Consider the following 14,143-nt stretch of genomic DNA (forward strand, 5'->3'; position numbering starts at 1 on the left):
ATAGTTTATGGCATTGACATATTCGTTTATGGATGTATTGAGATTGATATTTATATACAAAAGTTGAATAGCTAGAGGAAATTAAAATGAGTAGTATTTCCGAAAATACTTATAATATGCAGTGCTCCAATCTTAGGTCAGTATTAAAATTCAATCGTTTTTAAGTTGTCGTAACGGTTTGTTGTTGTTAAACCGTTCAAATAATGTCTACCAGACAGTGAACTTGCCCTTATCTACATCTATCTATAGTGCTTATTCTTTAATAAAAAGATTAATCTGGGATATACCAATGCAATGTTACGCTAGAATTCCGGGTACTAATTAATTGTGAGCACGTAGGTGTTTAAATCGATACAATTTCGCCATAATAATGACCAACGTGACCGATTACGAAACGCAATCGAGTGTCGTGTTTCCATTTAATTATGTAGGTGTATTAATGATTGTGTATATATTTACGTTATTTAATTAAAATTTGGCCTCTTTTGATCTGCCGTGCGACCTTTGATTTTTTGCTTTTAGAGTGTTTTGACTGTTTGTTTAGAGATTTTGAAAAACTAAAGCCGATGGTCATCTATAAATCGATGTAATATTTTAATAATATTGTGACAATTAATATAATGTGCATTTTGACGCGTCAAATACAGTGAAAAAACATACGCTACCAAAATTATTGTGTCTGAGAGAAATTAAATGTTCCTTCTGTTGTGCAATTAATTATTATTTAACTTAAGGTAGGATTAAAGAGTAGGAGGGTCGAAGATATAGAAAAAACTTTCTATAGAGATGGAGCCTAAATGTATTAAATATAAGCAAAAAAGTACCTCTGTGGGTCTATTCTATACTTATCGAACACTAAATTGATAAATAGTATCAAACTTAGGGTAGGTTTGTATCAAAATATTAGCACTTATTGTAACAATTACACGAAGCCGGTTTTTATTGTTGCAATAAGTGCGATATTTTAACAGCAGCAAGATAGGTGCTGTTAAAATATAGCACTTATTGCAACAATAAAAACCGGCTTCGTGTAATTGTTACAATAAGTGCTAATATTTTGATACAAACCTACCCTAAGTGTGATAATATTTTTCACTTTATCACTTTAGCGGTCGATAAGCATAGAATAGACCCACTGGTCTATTGATTAAGTTGACTGCAAGTGACTTCATATTGGAGGTCCATTTGAAAAGAACAATGATATTCTACTATAATTTCAGATTCACCCATTTATTGGTAAATGTGCCGCAGATGCCCACATCAGCTTTTATAACTTTCTTTTTAGACCAAACCCAACCTAATACAGGTAACCCATTCATCGCCAGGGATACGTTCTGGTCATGGTTGCCATAAGTGAAATTTCGCAATCAACAGGGGATTCCCTTGTTTGGCCTCTGCGTTTATTGTGCAAAATTTGCAATTGAGGCGTCTAATTACAAAAAGCGACAAGTCCACAATTCAATATTTTCAAGAAACAACATTTTTATGTTTCTAGCTTCAATTATTTGTTTTAACGTGAGATTTTTTTCCTGTTGTATTCTATATCGATATCAGAATCAAATGGCAATTTGTTTCAGCCGATGAACTCTTAAATGTAATAAATATAGGCCAAATAAAATTGGACTTAGCGCCACTTGTACTTCACTTTTTAATTTATCCCGCATAAGGCACATATTTCCGTGGCACTGTCATAAGTTTACCAGATGCTACAGCATGGGAGACGCCCTTTTCAATATTGAACGTTCCCTTATTGGTTGACTTAAACACGCGTGAAATCAACCAGGCTTTAAATAATATGAAAAACGGACTTGGCGCTTTTTGTAATAAATCGAGACTTAAAATATTTTTTTCGTAGGGTTATGTCGCGTTTTGGAATTTATAAATCAAAACATATTGTGTAAAATTATACAAAGAATACGTGCGTATTTTTTTCTCGATTTTGACCAAATGTGGACTTATCGCTTTTTGGAATTAGACGCCTCAATTATATACTGTCAAGTAATGGATTACAGCCACGTTTTACACCACTCACTTTCTCGTAATCTTTGTCGTTTTCTTCTAACAACTCCATGTATTGATTGTGAAGAGAAAGGGCCTTTTCAATGGTTTTAACACAACTTTAGCATGGCAACAGGTTCAGAGATGTCATTTTCTAGGGACGTATGGCAGTCCCATTTCCTGCAGCTCTTCATTAGTTAAGGGTTCGCCGTGTGATTTTAACAAAGTCTGAATATCATCTACATCAACACATTCGATGCCCCCGGATATGTCTATAAGACTAACCTCTTCGATGATATTTTGAATATCGTTTTCATAATTGCAGTGAACTTCAACAATTTCACTCAACAACCTTTTCCAAACACCCTTCATAAACGACTGGGTTCATTCGACGCTTTGTCGATGTTTCTGATAGTTTTCATAATATTAAATTCTTTCCACCAAACCCGCATGGCATCTCTATCACCTCCATCAGTTTCTTCAATGAGTTGAGAGAAGAAGAGTTAGACGATCCCTGGATGCTTTAAATCCAGAAGCAGTCTTCTCCTCTATGGAAATACAACGTACGTGTTGGTATTCGTTTCCAATAGAGCTCCGTCTCATCCACATCAGATTCATCAGATTGGTCGTGATGAACGGTTACCTATATAACCTAATATAATCTTAGTATGAATGATGCATCGGAATGTATGAAAATTTAAAATTAACGATTATTGGATCTAATGCTTTTCGCTGCGCCGACAGAAAATGGTATTTAATATCCTAATTGTGTACATGGAATAAACTGTTTTCGTAAAATAAAATTATAAAAGCTTATATGGGCATCTGCGGCATATTTACCCATTTATTTTATTGCATACATGATTGCGTAAATAATTTTTGAATACGTTTATTCATAAAATTGAATAGAATATAATTAAGTACGACTTCAATTTGCCATTTCAGTATCTCACATATTTCTATTTCGAAGCAGACAGTTGAATGTATAATTTAGCTGTAAATACTTGTGGAAAGATATTCCTCCGTCAATTGTATGTAAGCAAGCAATATTGACCATTATTTTTAAGATAAATAATCACGTAAAACACCGAGAATTGTGTACACAGGTTATGTAAACAAAGCAACCGACTTCAAATCAGAATGCAAGTTGCCATTTTGTTTTTAGGGCTGCCAATAGAAAGTAGAAAATAATGAACTTGTTACCAATACGACTACTTGTATAATCGTTCGATTCGAAAATCATTACCAAGGTTTTTTGTGAAAAATAAGTTATGAATGCCATCTGAAACCATGTGAAATAATGTAATAATAAACAATCAAAAACTACGAGTAGCAAAACGTGGCATGTCGGGCATAATGCACAAAGACAACGATGAATAAGGAGGCAGACAAGAGTATGCTATGTGATAAAGATTGAAAAAGCAGATAAAATGGCAATTGTTGGACGTGTCTCTCGGCGAGTGGACAACCGTTGGACAAGTGCAGTAATATGCAGCGTTCTCATGTGGCAATTTTTGTTACTCAACTTTGTGTTGAATATTGAAAATGAAATTAAAAGTAATGTTCCCACATATCAATTTAAGTTGAATTGGTAATCTTAATCAAGATGATGTCAAGTCAAGTGAATTTGTTACTTCGTTAATTTTCATCCAACCCTTTTAAACTATTTTGGATGGGTCGCCATACTTAATTGAGAAACTAAAACAATGACAGTCACCCGATCTATCAAATATGTAATCGCATGCAAGTCAAAACACATTTGCACCAAAGATCACATGCTGATGCGAGTTGTTATCACCTTGGTTACTGAAGGCAACCAGTTGACTCGAATGACGATTCACTGTTGAATCGACTGAAAGTTGAAAGGACCTCAACTTCGTTCAATTTACCTTACAAGTCGATCAACTATCCCATGGCTCCCACTTATCAGTTGACTTCCAATTCTCATTTGACATAGTTATTAATAATTAAAAAAAAAAAAACATACAATTGAACCGCAACAGTGCTTCATAAGGGGCACTTAACGACCACAGGGATGCTCTAAAACCTGCTGGAACTCATGGGTGGTGGATATGTGTAGCAGTGAAAAACTAGTGACCGAGAAAAGTGGAAAGCACTAGGGGAGTATATTGGATTGCTCGATATAACTTTCTTTGCCAGTTCATTGTTGTTCATCCGGTGTACATGACCTAGCCGACGCAGTCCCCCAATCTTAGTTGCTCAAACTGTGCTGCAATTTTTTACAGACTATAGGCCTCAACATTTTTTCTTCTCCACCAATTGTTGCCGTCCCTGATTATGCGCTTGTTCATTTCACAACGTTAATGCCCAGTTGGTCGAGCACAGACTTTAGCAGCATTTTTTCACTGACATTATTCTCTTGTTAATTTTATTTGTGTTGTCATTATGTCAGTTCACGAGAAACACGCAAGCTGTGAATACCATATTGTGTGAAATTTGAAACACTGTTAATATCCATTACAAACAAATTCCTTTGCATTTTTAAAAATCCTGTGATTAAATGCAGCATTAGCACAACATTCTTTCGGAGAATCTGGAAATCAGAGTGTATCTTTTCATGTTTTTTAATATGCAGTATCTAGCAATGGTATCTATAGCCACCATCGATATTCTGGTGAGTAATAAAACTCCATGGTTAACGGAAATATGATCGTTTAAAATTGTTAAAGTATTTTAAAAAACATAACAGAATTTTATTGTCCAATTGTTCATCAGCAAATTGCAAGAATTCATGTATCTAACTTCTAAGTGAATTAAAAAACGAAATATTCAAGCATCATCATTGGCTCTACAATCCTTTATGGATCTCTCTTCACGTCTGCCTATCCTAATATTTTATTATCGCAGTTAATCCATTTCAGTGTGAGTCTTCCAATTGTTTTTCTTCCATCCAGATTTGCTGTGATTTGAATTGGGATTGTGTTTCGTCAATCATTGCAATATGACCTACCCACTGTAAGCGTCCCACATGTACAAATTGCATTATTCTACGCTCCACAATTATCATACGTCTATACTATGTCTACGTAAATACTTCTTAAAACCTTCAAGGGTCCTCATAATTTTTGATGGGTACCCGACCTTCTGAGCCATAGGCCAGGATGGGTCTTATGCAAAGCCTGAGCAAAAAGTGCAAGTGAGTAAGCGTTTGGCACACTTATATATCTCCGCAAGATAGAATTTCTACAGCAGAATTTAATATTTTTTGGAAACGTCGCCGGTAAATATCGATTAGACTGATTACACTCATTTAAAAACTGCGATCACGTGTTGCTGAAATTTATTGTTTTTGTTAAATATAAAGTTAGTGGTAATTTTTTTTAGTTATTTGAGTAGAACATATTGTTAACTATGTTGTGTTTAAATTTGGTAGCCGTACTGAAAAGCAAGACGATGGTATAACGTTTCATAGTTAAGTTGGTAATAATAAAATCGAGGTTCTACTGTGCGTTATATGCAAGAGACACGGCTTCATTTCGCTGAACAATAGGCGCTCTCTACATATTACTCTGAGGTCTGATAGTATAAATAGTTTAATATTTTAAGTAAAACAACAATATGATTACCGATTTTATTTCAATATAAATTGTAGAAAAATATCTGCACTGAATGTTGCATGCAACGCATTCCAGCCAGTGTGTTTTACTAATGTATTTACATAATATATATATTGCAATTACTAATCGTGTACATATTTCTGATGCATTTTCATCAATTACAGTTTGAAAAATTATTCAAATAGGTACAACACATGGAAATATATTGTATCTTTAAAAATAATCATATTTTGTTTTATTTATTAGACATTTGCCATGCCTAAAATTGCGTAAAATATGTATGGCAAATGTGCCATGCGTAAAATTGTTTCAACACTTAGTATTTTTTGCGTTCCGGTGAAGTCTCCTCTGAAACCTTTTTCTGTTTACCTTACAGATATTGCAGACCTATTCAGCACCAATAGAGAAGAAATGCGTCCGTCGAAACGCAATGTCAACTGAGTGACATAAACGACACAGCGACACAATGGCGGAAACCGCCAAGAACGAAGACGGTGACAGCTACCCGCTACACGAGTGCGTATTCAGCGGGGATATCCGAAAGCTGTCGGCATTGCTGCGTAAAAACGACGTAACGAAACGCGACAAACACGGCAATACCGCTTTACATTTGGCCGTCATGCTCGGCAGAAAAGAATGCGCGCAGATACTCCTCGCTCACGGGGCACCTGTCAAGATTAAAAACCTGCTCGGCTGGTCACCGCTAGCCGAAGCGATAAGCTATGGAGACCGACAAACGATATCGTCGTTACTTCGGAAGCTCAAGCAGCAGGCTAGGGAACAGATGGAAGAGAGAAGGCCGAATTTAGTTGACGCGTTACATCAAATAAAAGACTTCTATATGGAATTAAAGTGGGACTTTCAATCGTGGCTTCCTTTAATATCATGCATGCTACCGTCTGATGTCTGCAAAATATACAAATCGGGCTCCAGCATGCGGCTGGATACGACGCTGGTAGATTTCTCTGATATGAAATGGGAACGAGGAGATATATCGTTCATCTTCAGAGGAGATGAAACGCCGAGTAAATCATTAACAGTGTTGGATAATAAGTTTCAAGTGTTTCAGCGGGTAAGGTACGAAGAGACGGAGCTCGAAATCGAAGACGAGGTTGATATATTGATGTCAAGTGATATTTTGGCGGCGCAGATGTCTACGAAGAGTATATCCTTCACCCGCGCCCGCTCCGGTTGGATTTTTAGAGAAGACCGACGAGAAAACGTGGCTGGACAGTTTCAAAGTGATCTATATTGCATCAACGGATTGGTTTTAGAGTCTAGAAAGAGGCGTGAGCATCTGTCGACTGACGATTTGCAAAAGAATAAAGCTCTGATGGAGAGTTTTACGAAAGGAAACACTCAAGGTCTTGATTCAAACGGAGAACCGGTCAGAAGGAGTTCTTTAAATCCTCCGCCGGAGTGTGCTACGTCTTGGGTGGATTATATCAATGCACCGGCCGGAAGGTATGTCGGCTTGGGTCGCGAGCTCGTCTTTAAAGTATCTTCAAAAAATTTCCGTGCTACAGTAGCAATGAGTGACGATTTTCCTCTGAGCGTCGATATGTTACTGAATGTGTTAGAAGTTATAGCTCCGTTTAAACACTTCTCGAAGTTGCGGGAATTCGTCGCTTTAAAATTGCCGAGCGGATTTCCGGTCAAGATCGATATCCCGATTCTCCCGACGGTCACAGCGAAGATAACGTTCCAGCAGTTCGAATTTAGAGAAGGGATACCGAAGGAGATGTTTGAAATACCCGCCGACTACGTGGAAGACCCGCTGAGGTTCCCTGACTTATGACGCTTTGATATTCTGACCTTGTTTGAAGCCGGCGAACGGCAAAGATGGCGGCTGGAAGCTTTGAGGATTCGCCACGCGAAGAAGAAGATATATCGGGCGCACCCTTTATCGAACGGGCGGACCGTCTCCATCGAATTTCCGATGCTCTTCGGACTCGGCAGCTCTTATTCCAGTCATTGCGTGCTGTATGTCGAGTGAAGGAACCGGGGGTTACACTTCACTCGAGTCTGGTCTTCGGACACCCGTCCACTTCTTACAATCGATTTGCACATCTCAGTATCCGTATTCTGTTTGTAAATGTACTGTTATCAACACCGATTACCATTTCCAATATTTTTCATCCCTTGATACCAATGTGGGAATTCGGTATCCTGAGGATTGAATTAATACAATTGCACCGGTGACGGAGTTGAGTAAATCGACATTCAATGTTGAATATGCAATTGTAAATTCTACATCACTGTTTTAAACCATGGCTTATTCTCAAATGATCCATTAAAACAACATTTTGGGATATAATTCATTGCAAGGAATGAAATGCGTATAATTTTTTATACGAAGAATTAATTATATTACGTTTGAATCGCATAAATCTGATATGAAAACTGCTCCTAATTAATATGTCACTTCTATTTGTTCAATCCTCATTCGAATTACCCGAGAAGAGTTAGTTGTCAGGACTACAATTAAAAACAGAAGATATGACAATATTAACAACCGTGGTTTCTCAAATAGAATTCTTTACTTACCACTATTGCCAACGTGGCGTGCTATAGTAGCCAAGCGTTTCTAACTACTCTGTGCTTAGACACATGATACTTTGCTATACAAAATAAATTCGATATGCAATTTTTACTTTGAAGATATTTTCTTTTCTCGCATAAGGTTGGTTCACTCATCCATACGTATTTTTAACCATATGAACCTGCAATGCGTCACTGCATTGTGTTTATACGTATGCAAGATGTACTATTGATATTCTGAAGTGCAAGTTAAGAGGGTTGTAAATAATACTAAAAAATGTCATTACGTCCATGCATTGGGCTTGTTTTATTTTTAAGTAGGGTCAAAACTTATATAATTTTGCAATCGTATTTGCTTGTATCAACCATTATCATATCATATTTGGCGTATCCTGAAGTATTAATAGATTGCGATCGGTTTTAAATGCATAAATTCCATTCATATCTTATCTTTAAAATCATTGTAAATTTTGATTGACGTTGAAAATGCACGCATCTATCTACACTGCCCTTCTCAAAAGTTTCACCCGGCAACTGGTGACTGTCCCTCGGTGCATCAATTACTTCACCATCAAGTCTCTGGTAGACGCCTAAATTTAAAGAGTCTGTGCTCCGTATTTCGGGTGTCTATATACATTCTGAAATATCGCTCCACACGCGAATGAGATTTCGAAACTCCAAAAACGCTACTTTACAGGAGAGATAAAAAACATTGTTGTTTCGTATACAAATATATGGTTATGGAGTTAGATCATCCATGATTTAACAATGTTTCAATTTTCAAGATGGGTAGATATTAGCAACGGCCACTAGATGGCATTCAAAGTAATTTTTTGATTAAAACTGAGTTACACATTTTTAGAAATGACATGAGTGGCATCTATGAAAAAAATTCGAAACTTATATTTATTCTATGGCTAATTGTATATTGTATTTAATTTGTATGGCACAGTTGCACTAATTATCTAAAGACACCACATTGGCGATATCGATAGGTAAAGTGTTAATGTTTTTGCCTTCCACTAGTGTAGGTTTACCTTGGACTCTTTCCCATCCCTACACAGTCACGACGGGTGAAAATTCTTAGTTATTATTCGAGGGTTGATACCTTTTTCCCTATTTAAATTACACAATATAGATTGTGCAATACAGTGTGTTCCGCAACCTCTTCTATGAAATAAATTTTCGAATTAAATCGTAATAAATACTAAACTGTACAACGACGAATAAGTACGGACTCGACTGATACTGAGGCGTGTGAATAGACTGTTATGGTGGACGGGATAGAACTCACTGATTTGTATATTTCTTATTCATTCTGTATTTTCTAGTACAAAACAAATTGTATTATTTACGTTGATGTAACGTCATGTATTACCATATCACTAAATTTACTTGAACGGAAAAATACTCGCAAGTTCGTTTGGTCAGTTTTGTACTGGTAGAATTTCACTATACATGTAAAGAAAATCCATTTTATATTGACTGTATATGACAAATCGTTGCTCCGTTAATCAAGTTTAAAGATTGAATTATAATATATTATACCCCGTTTATACATGCATGGATTTACTGTTGACAGTAAGTATTATCGCGACAATAACAAGATAATAATATATGGGTAAACATGTATTATCCTGCAGCTTGCAAGATTGCATGCATGAATCAAAAAAGTTTGGAAGCTTCTGAATTTCCATGCGACAGTAGGATTTTTTCGATCTGCGCCTGCGCTGTAGAACGATGGTGGTGAACCTGCTGGCAAAAAATGGACTACGAACGAATTTTCTGGTTGTCTGATTTTCAATACATGTCAAATAGTACGAAATAGTAACATAAAATGACAACATCACGTCTCATTCACTCTTATAGAATGAATTGGAGAGATGGTCAGCACTTTTACGTGTAAATAGCACAGGTGACATCTATCGGCAAAAATTTTATATGCAACACTGACAAAACGAACGTGAGTCTAACGTATAACCTTGATATCAATTATCGTAGCACATTCTGATACATTCACACTTGTGTATCATTTTACAATTTAGAAGATGGGTAGATGAATGGCGTAAGTACTAAACATGAATATCGAGAGTTCTGAAAATACTGTCACCTATTAATTACGCATTTCTTCTACCCAGATCCTCAATTACACGAATTCATCCATCGAAACCGTACTGTGCAACACCGTCTCGCTCCTTCATCATTTTGATCAATTTGTATGGGATAAACGCCAACCGTAACGTGAAACGGAAGAGCGCATTTACTCATACAATATTTTAAATAAAATAGTGATTGAGCGAGAGAATGTCCGAATTCGATGGTTATGTTATCTTACAGTTGACAGCGTGATGTATTTACAGATCAAGTGACAAAATGCCGACGAAATAAACAGTGAATTATCAATCAATGCCGTCTGCTCGTAAAAATTCTATGGGGAATCTTTAACATACAAATTCATTGATTAACATCAGTGAACATTACATATTACCACTGTACGATTGCATTTTTCATTTCTCGCGTACCTCTTATTCTATTCATTGGTATCTTTTGTGGTTTTTTCGCGTTATGTCCAACATGTACCTTTCCATTGCCACATTGCTCTACTTGTAATTTTTCGACTTCTCTTACAATAAGGGTCCATGTTTCACATGCACTATTCAGTCGCCCAAATGTGCTTCGTACCAGTTTACTTCTACGGGAATTTCTTCATACATACATACCGCGGTCAGTACAACACATAAAATACTAATAATAAGACGGTATACAAGAAAGTAAACCCTATTCTAAGAATTTATATTCACCTAAACTCTTCTCACACAGGCGGAATATATCGATATCCCAAGTAATTTAGTTGAAAATTACAGTCGTACAGTATATCGATTAGGGATTGCAATACCGAAAGAAAATACTAATACCGGTATTTCCTATTGAATACCGGTATCCTTGAAATATATGGGAAAAACAGAACTATCTACTAATAAATATATATATTATTTTATATAAAAAGGCCTTTAAAATAATAATATTTTATAGCATATGCCATTGCTGGTCTCCAATGGCATTGAAGGGCAACGGAAGTGAACCAGACATCGCGTAACCCGACAAAAAATACAGTAATATTTAACCTTTTTATGTTAATTAATACATTTTGTTTCCACTTTCAATACCGAATATATCGGTATTATCCGATTTATAAAACCGGTATTTCGGTATCGAAAATTACTGGTATACCGGTTTTGAAATACCGCTATTGCAATCCCTAATATTGATTGTCATTACTTTGAGAGAGATTTGGAATTATATGGAATTTTATTGTATTGATGCATATATATAAGACGTTACATATCCGTATCGTAAAAAGTCATTTGATCTATGAATACGTCATGCGGTTACGTCCAATAGTCACTTTTATTCCCAATAGTAATAAGATTAATTTTGATTTCTAGCGGAATATACAAATCATTTAGTTCTTAATATTCCATAATAATATCATCTATGTAGGAGTGTTATGGGTTGTTACGGTTCTATAGAAGAAATTTAAATATCGGTTGTCTTGAGTCAGGTATTATCTTCAAAAACTTCTTCCATCATGGACGATTCGGCGCCCAATTCTTAAATCTCCCGTGGCGCAGTCCAGTCTCAGCTGCATATTCATATGCCTCATGATTTATTCGCCCATATACAATATGTGCAGTTCCTCTTTATACCTCTACCTCCAAATGTCGTCTTAGCAAAGATTCGTCGCAAGGGGAGAGCCTCTCAAAGATGTCCATATTTCTCTCATCCAGGCAATACTGGGTACAGGAGAGATATTTTGATTTTCTTTAGGGCATTACCACAGTTTCAAAGGTATCATTGCCAACGATAAAACTACTATTATTGTTGGTTATTTGTATTGGCACTGTGGAGAACTAGCATGTATAATATGTAATTTTTAGTTAAGTATGCAGATTTAAATGTGTATTCACATTCTCTTAATGCTGAAAATATAGGAGTCCAATGTTACATGGTTTTTTTCAAAGTACTAACTTCTAAAACAACTGTAGTCCAATTATTTAGAGCTAAAAGAGTGGATGTCCAATTTAAGTCATTTTTTCTTTATGCTATAGCAAAAAGATTAATCGCAAAAGTGCAGAAGTCCAACATATTACAGAGTTTTAGTTCGAATGCGAGTTGAGTGTTTTAACTAGATTAGTTATAACTGCTCTCATGCATTAATATTGAATATGTGACTTCCAGACTTTCAGCTCTAAAGTATAGATTTAATTACGAAAGTCGTGCCCCTTTGCCAGAAACATCGCCCCGATCGCTCCAGTGTTTCCTTCGGGACGCCATGGTCTTGGCTGATAGATCGGAGTAGCATTCATTTGTGATATTATATCCTGACTCGAGGTTATCAATATTCAACTTCTATTGGATTAACATTCTGTACACACTTGCGGATATCAGTAATTATCATCATCGTATGTTTACAATGGTTCTATGAGATTCCTGGGCTTTAATACCTAATAGGTCTACACTAATTTTATACCAGAGAGTTATTTTTTACAAAATAGACGTAATGTTTCCGATTATTTTTCAACTGTTTTGTCTATGTGGAGAGAAAACTCAAAATAACTTAATTTAAAAAGAAAAATGTTTATTAGATTGATTTATAATATCGTTTGTTAAATTTTGCGATGAAGTCTACCATACAGAACAGCGCGTCTATTCTATACACAATGCTGCTATCGGCGGCTATCTAGGGTAGTTTGTCATATTTATGTATAGAGGTAGGTATTATGATTGTTACAATAAGTTCTATGTTTTAACAGCACCTCTCTTGTCTGTGTTAACTTTTAGAGCGAGATAGACAGTTTTGACAGCTTAGACGGCTAACTTATTGTAACAATTATAATACCTCAATATATAAATATGATAAACTACTCTCAATAGCCACCGATAGCAGTCTTGTGTACAGAATAGATGCGCAGGGCTATTAATGCCGCATTCTCATGCGGCGATTTTTGTTGCTCAACTTTGAATTTGTTGAATGTTGAAAAATAAATTGAAAGGAATGTTCCCACCAGTGGCGAAGGGTGGAGGTAGGCTGTGGAGATCCGACAAGAATAATGCACACTTTGTCAGTCATATTTATTTGTTTTCATTGAACTAAGTATAGAATCTGATGGCCGCGCGGCTTAAGCGTTGGCCTATAATGTCGTGGGACCCAGTTTAAAATCCTGGGACTTGCAAGTACACATATTGTTTATGAATTTGTGTATGAGTCAGAGTATGAACCTAATAGGTGAGCAAGTAAAACTCTCGTAAAAACAAAATCTGTTAATACAAAACCTCCACTCCGTGAGGCCCATATGATCTTATTAGGATCGGACATGGTATAAATACAGTACAAATTGTAGATCGTTTTTAGAATTTATTAAACCATGCCTAAACTAATTAGATATAAAGTATTTGAATTTATGTACGATTTAATGGCATAATTTTAGATATTTTACAGATAGAAGAATATTTTTTATTTAATATCTGTTACGGTTTGCTTTAGACAGGATTTAATTGAATTTTAAAAACTAACCAATACCATCTGCAATTCTGTAGTAAGATGGCAAAACACGATACATCCGTTTTTATAAATTGTTCAGGAGAGCAATTTTAAAATTCGAATGTCATCAAAAAAATGGACATATAACATAATATTGACACTGCTTTTTCTCCCAACCTATTATTATAGACATACCTTATTTTGATATCTTGTAGATCTCGCAGACGAGTCTGAAGGTATCATAATGCATACCTTTGTTTGTCTGTCAAAGTTTAGTGTGCATTTTTTATGTCGGATCTTCACAGCTTACCTCCATCCTTCATCACTGGTTTCCACTTATTATCAATTTAAGTTGAATCCGATAGTCGTAACCAAGACGGCGTTGAGTGAATTTGTCATTTTAAACTTTTTTGAATGACGACGCCATACTTAATTTAGAAACTAAAATAATACCACTCAACGAACGATTTTGTATTTAAATGTG

At 35.8% G+C, this 14,143-nt stretch overlaps 1 protein-coding gene across 1 annotated transcript; it reads left to right on the forward strand.

Annotated features, from left to right (window-relative positions):
• LOC147068876 (ankyrin repeat domain-containing protein 13C) lies at window positions 1-9,784 on the forward strand. Its single transcript, XM_085951463.1, has 2 exons — window positions 1-136; window positions 5,953-9,784. Exon 2 carries the CDS (start codon window positions 6,043-6,045, stop codon window positions 7,372-7,374), a length of 1,332 nt encoding a protein of 443 aa, XP_085807589.1. The 5' UTR covers window positions 1-136; window positions 5,953-6,042; the 3' UTR covers window positions 7,375-9,784.
• The last annotated feature ends 4,359 nt before the right edge of the window (window positions 9,785-14,143 follow it).

The sequence above is a fragment of the Rhyacophila brunnea genome, unplaced genomic scaffold (assembly GCF_057557595.1).
Source record: "Rhyacophila brunnea isolate RB1 unplaced genomic scaffold, BYU_Rbru_1.0 scaffold_24, whole genome shotgun sequence".
NCBI classification, from domain to species: domain Eukaryota; kingdom Metazoa; phylum Arthropoda; class Insecta; order Trichoptera; family Rhyacophilidae; genus Rhyacophila; species Rhyacophila brunnea.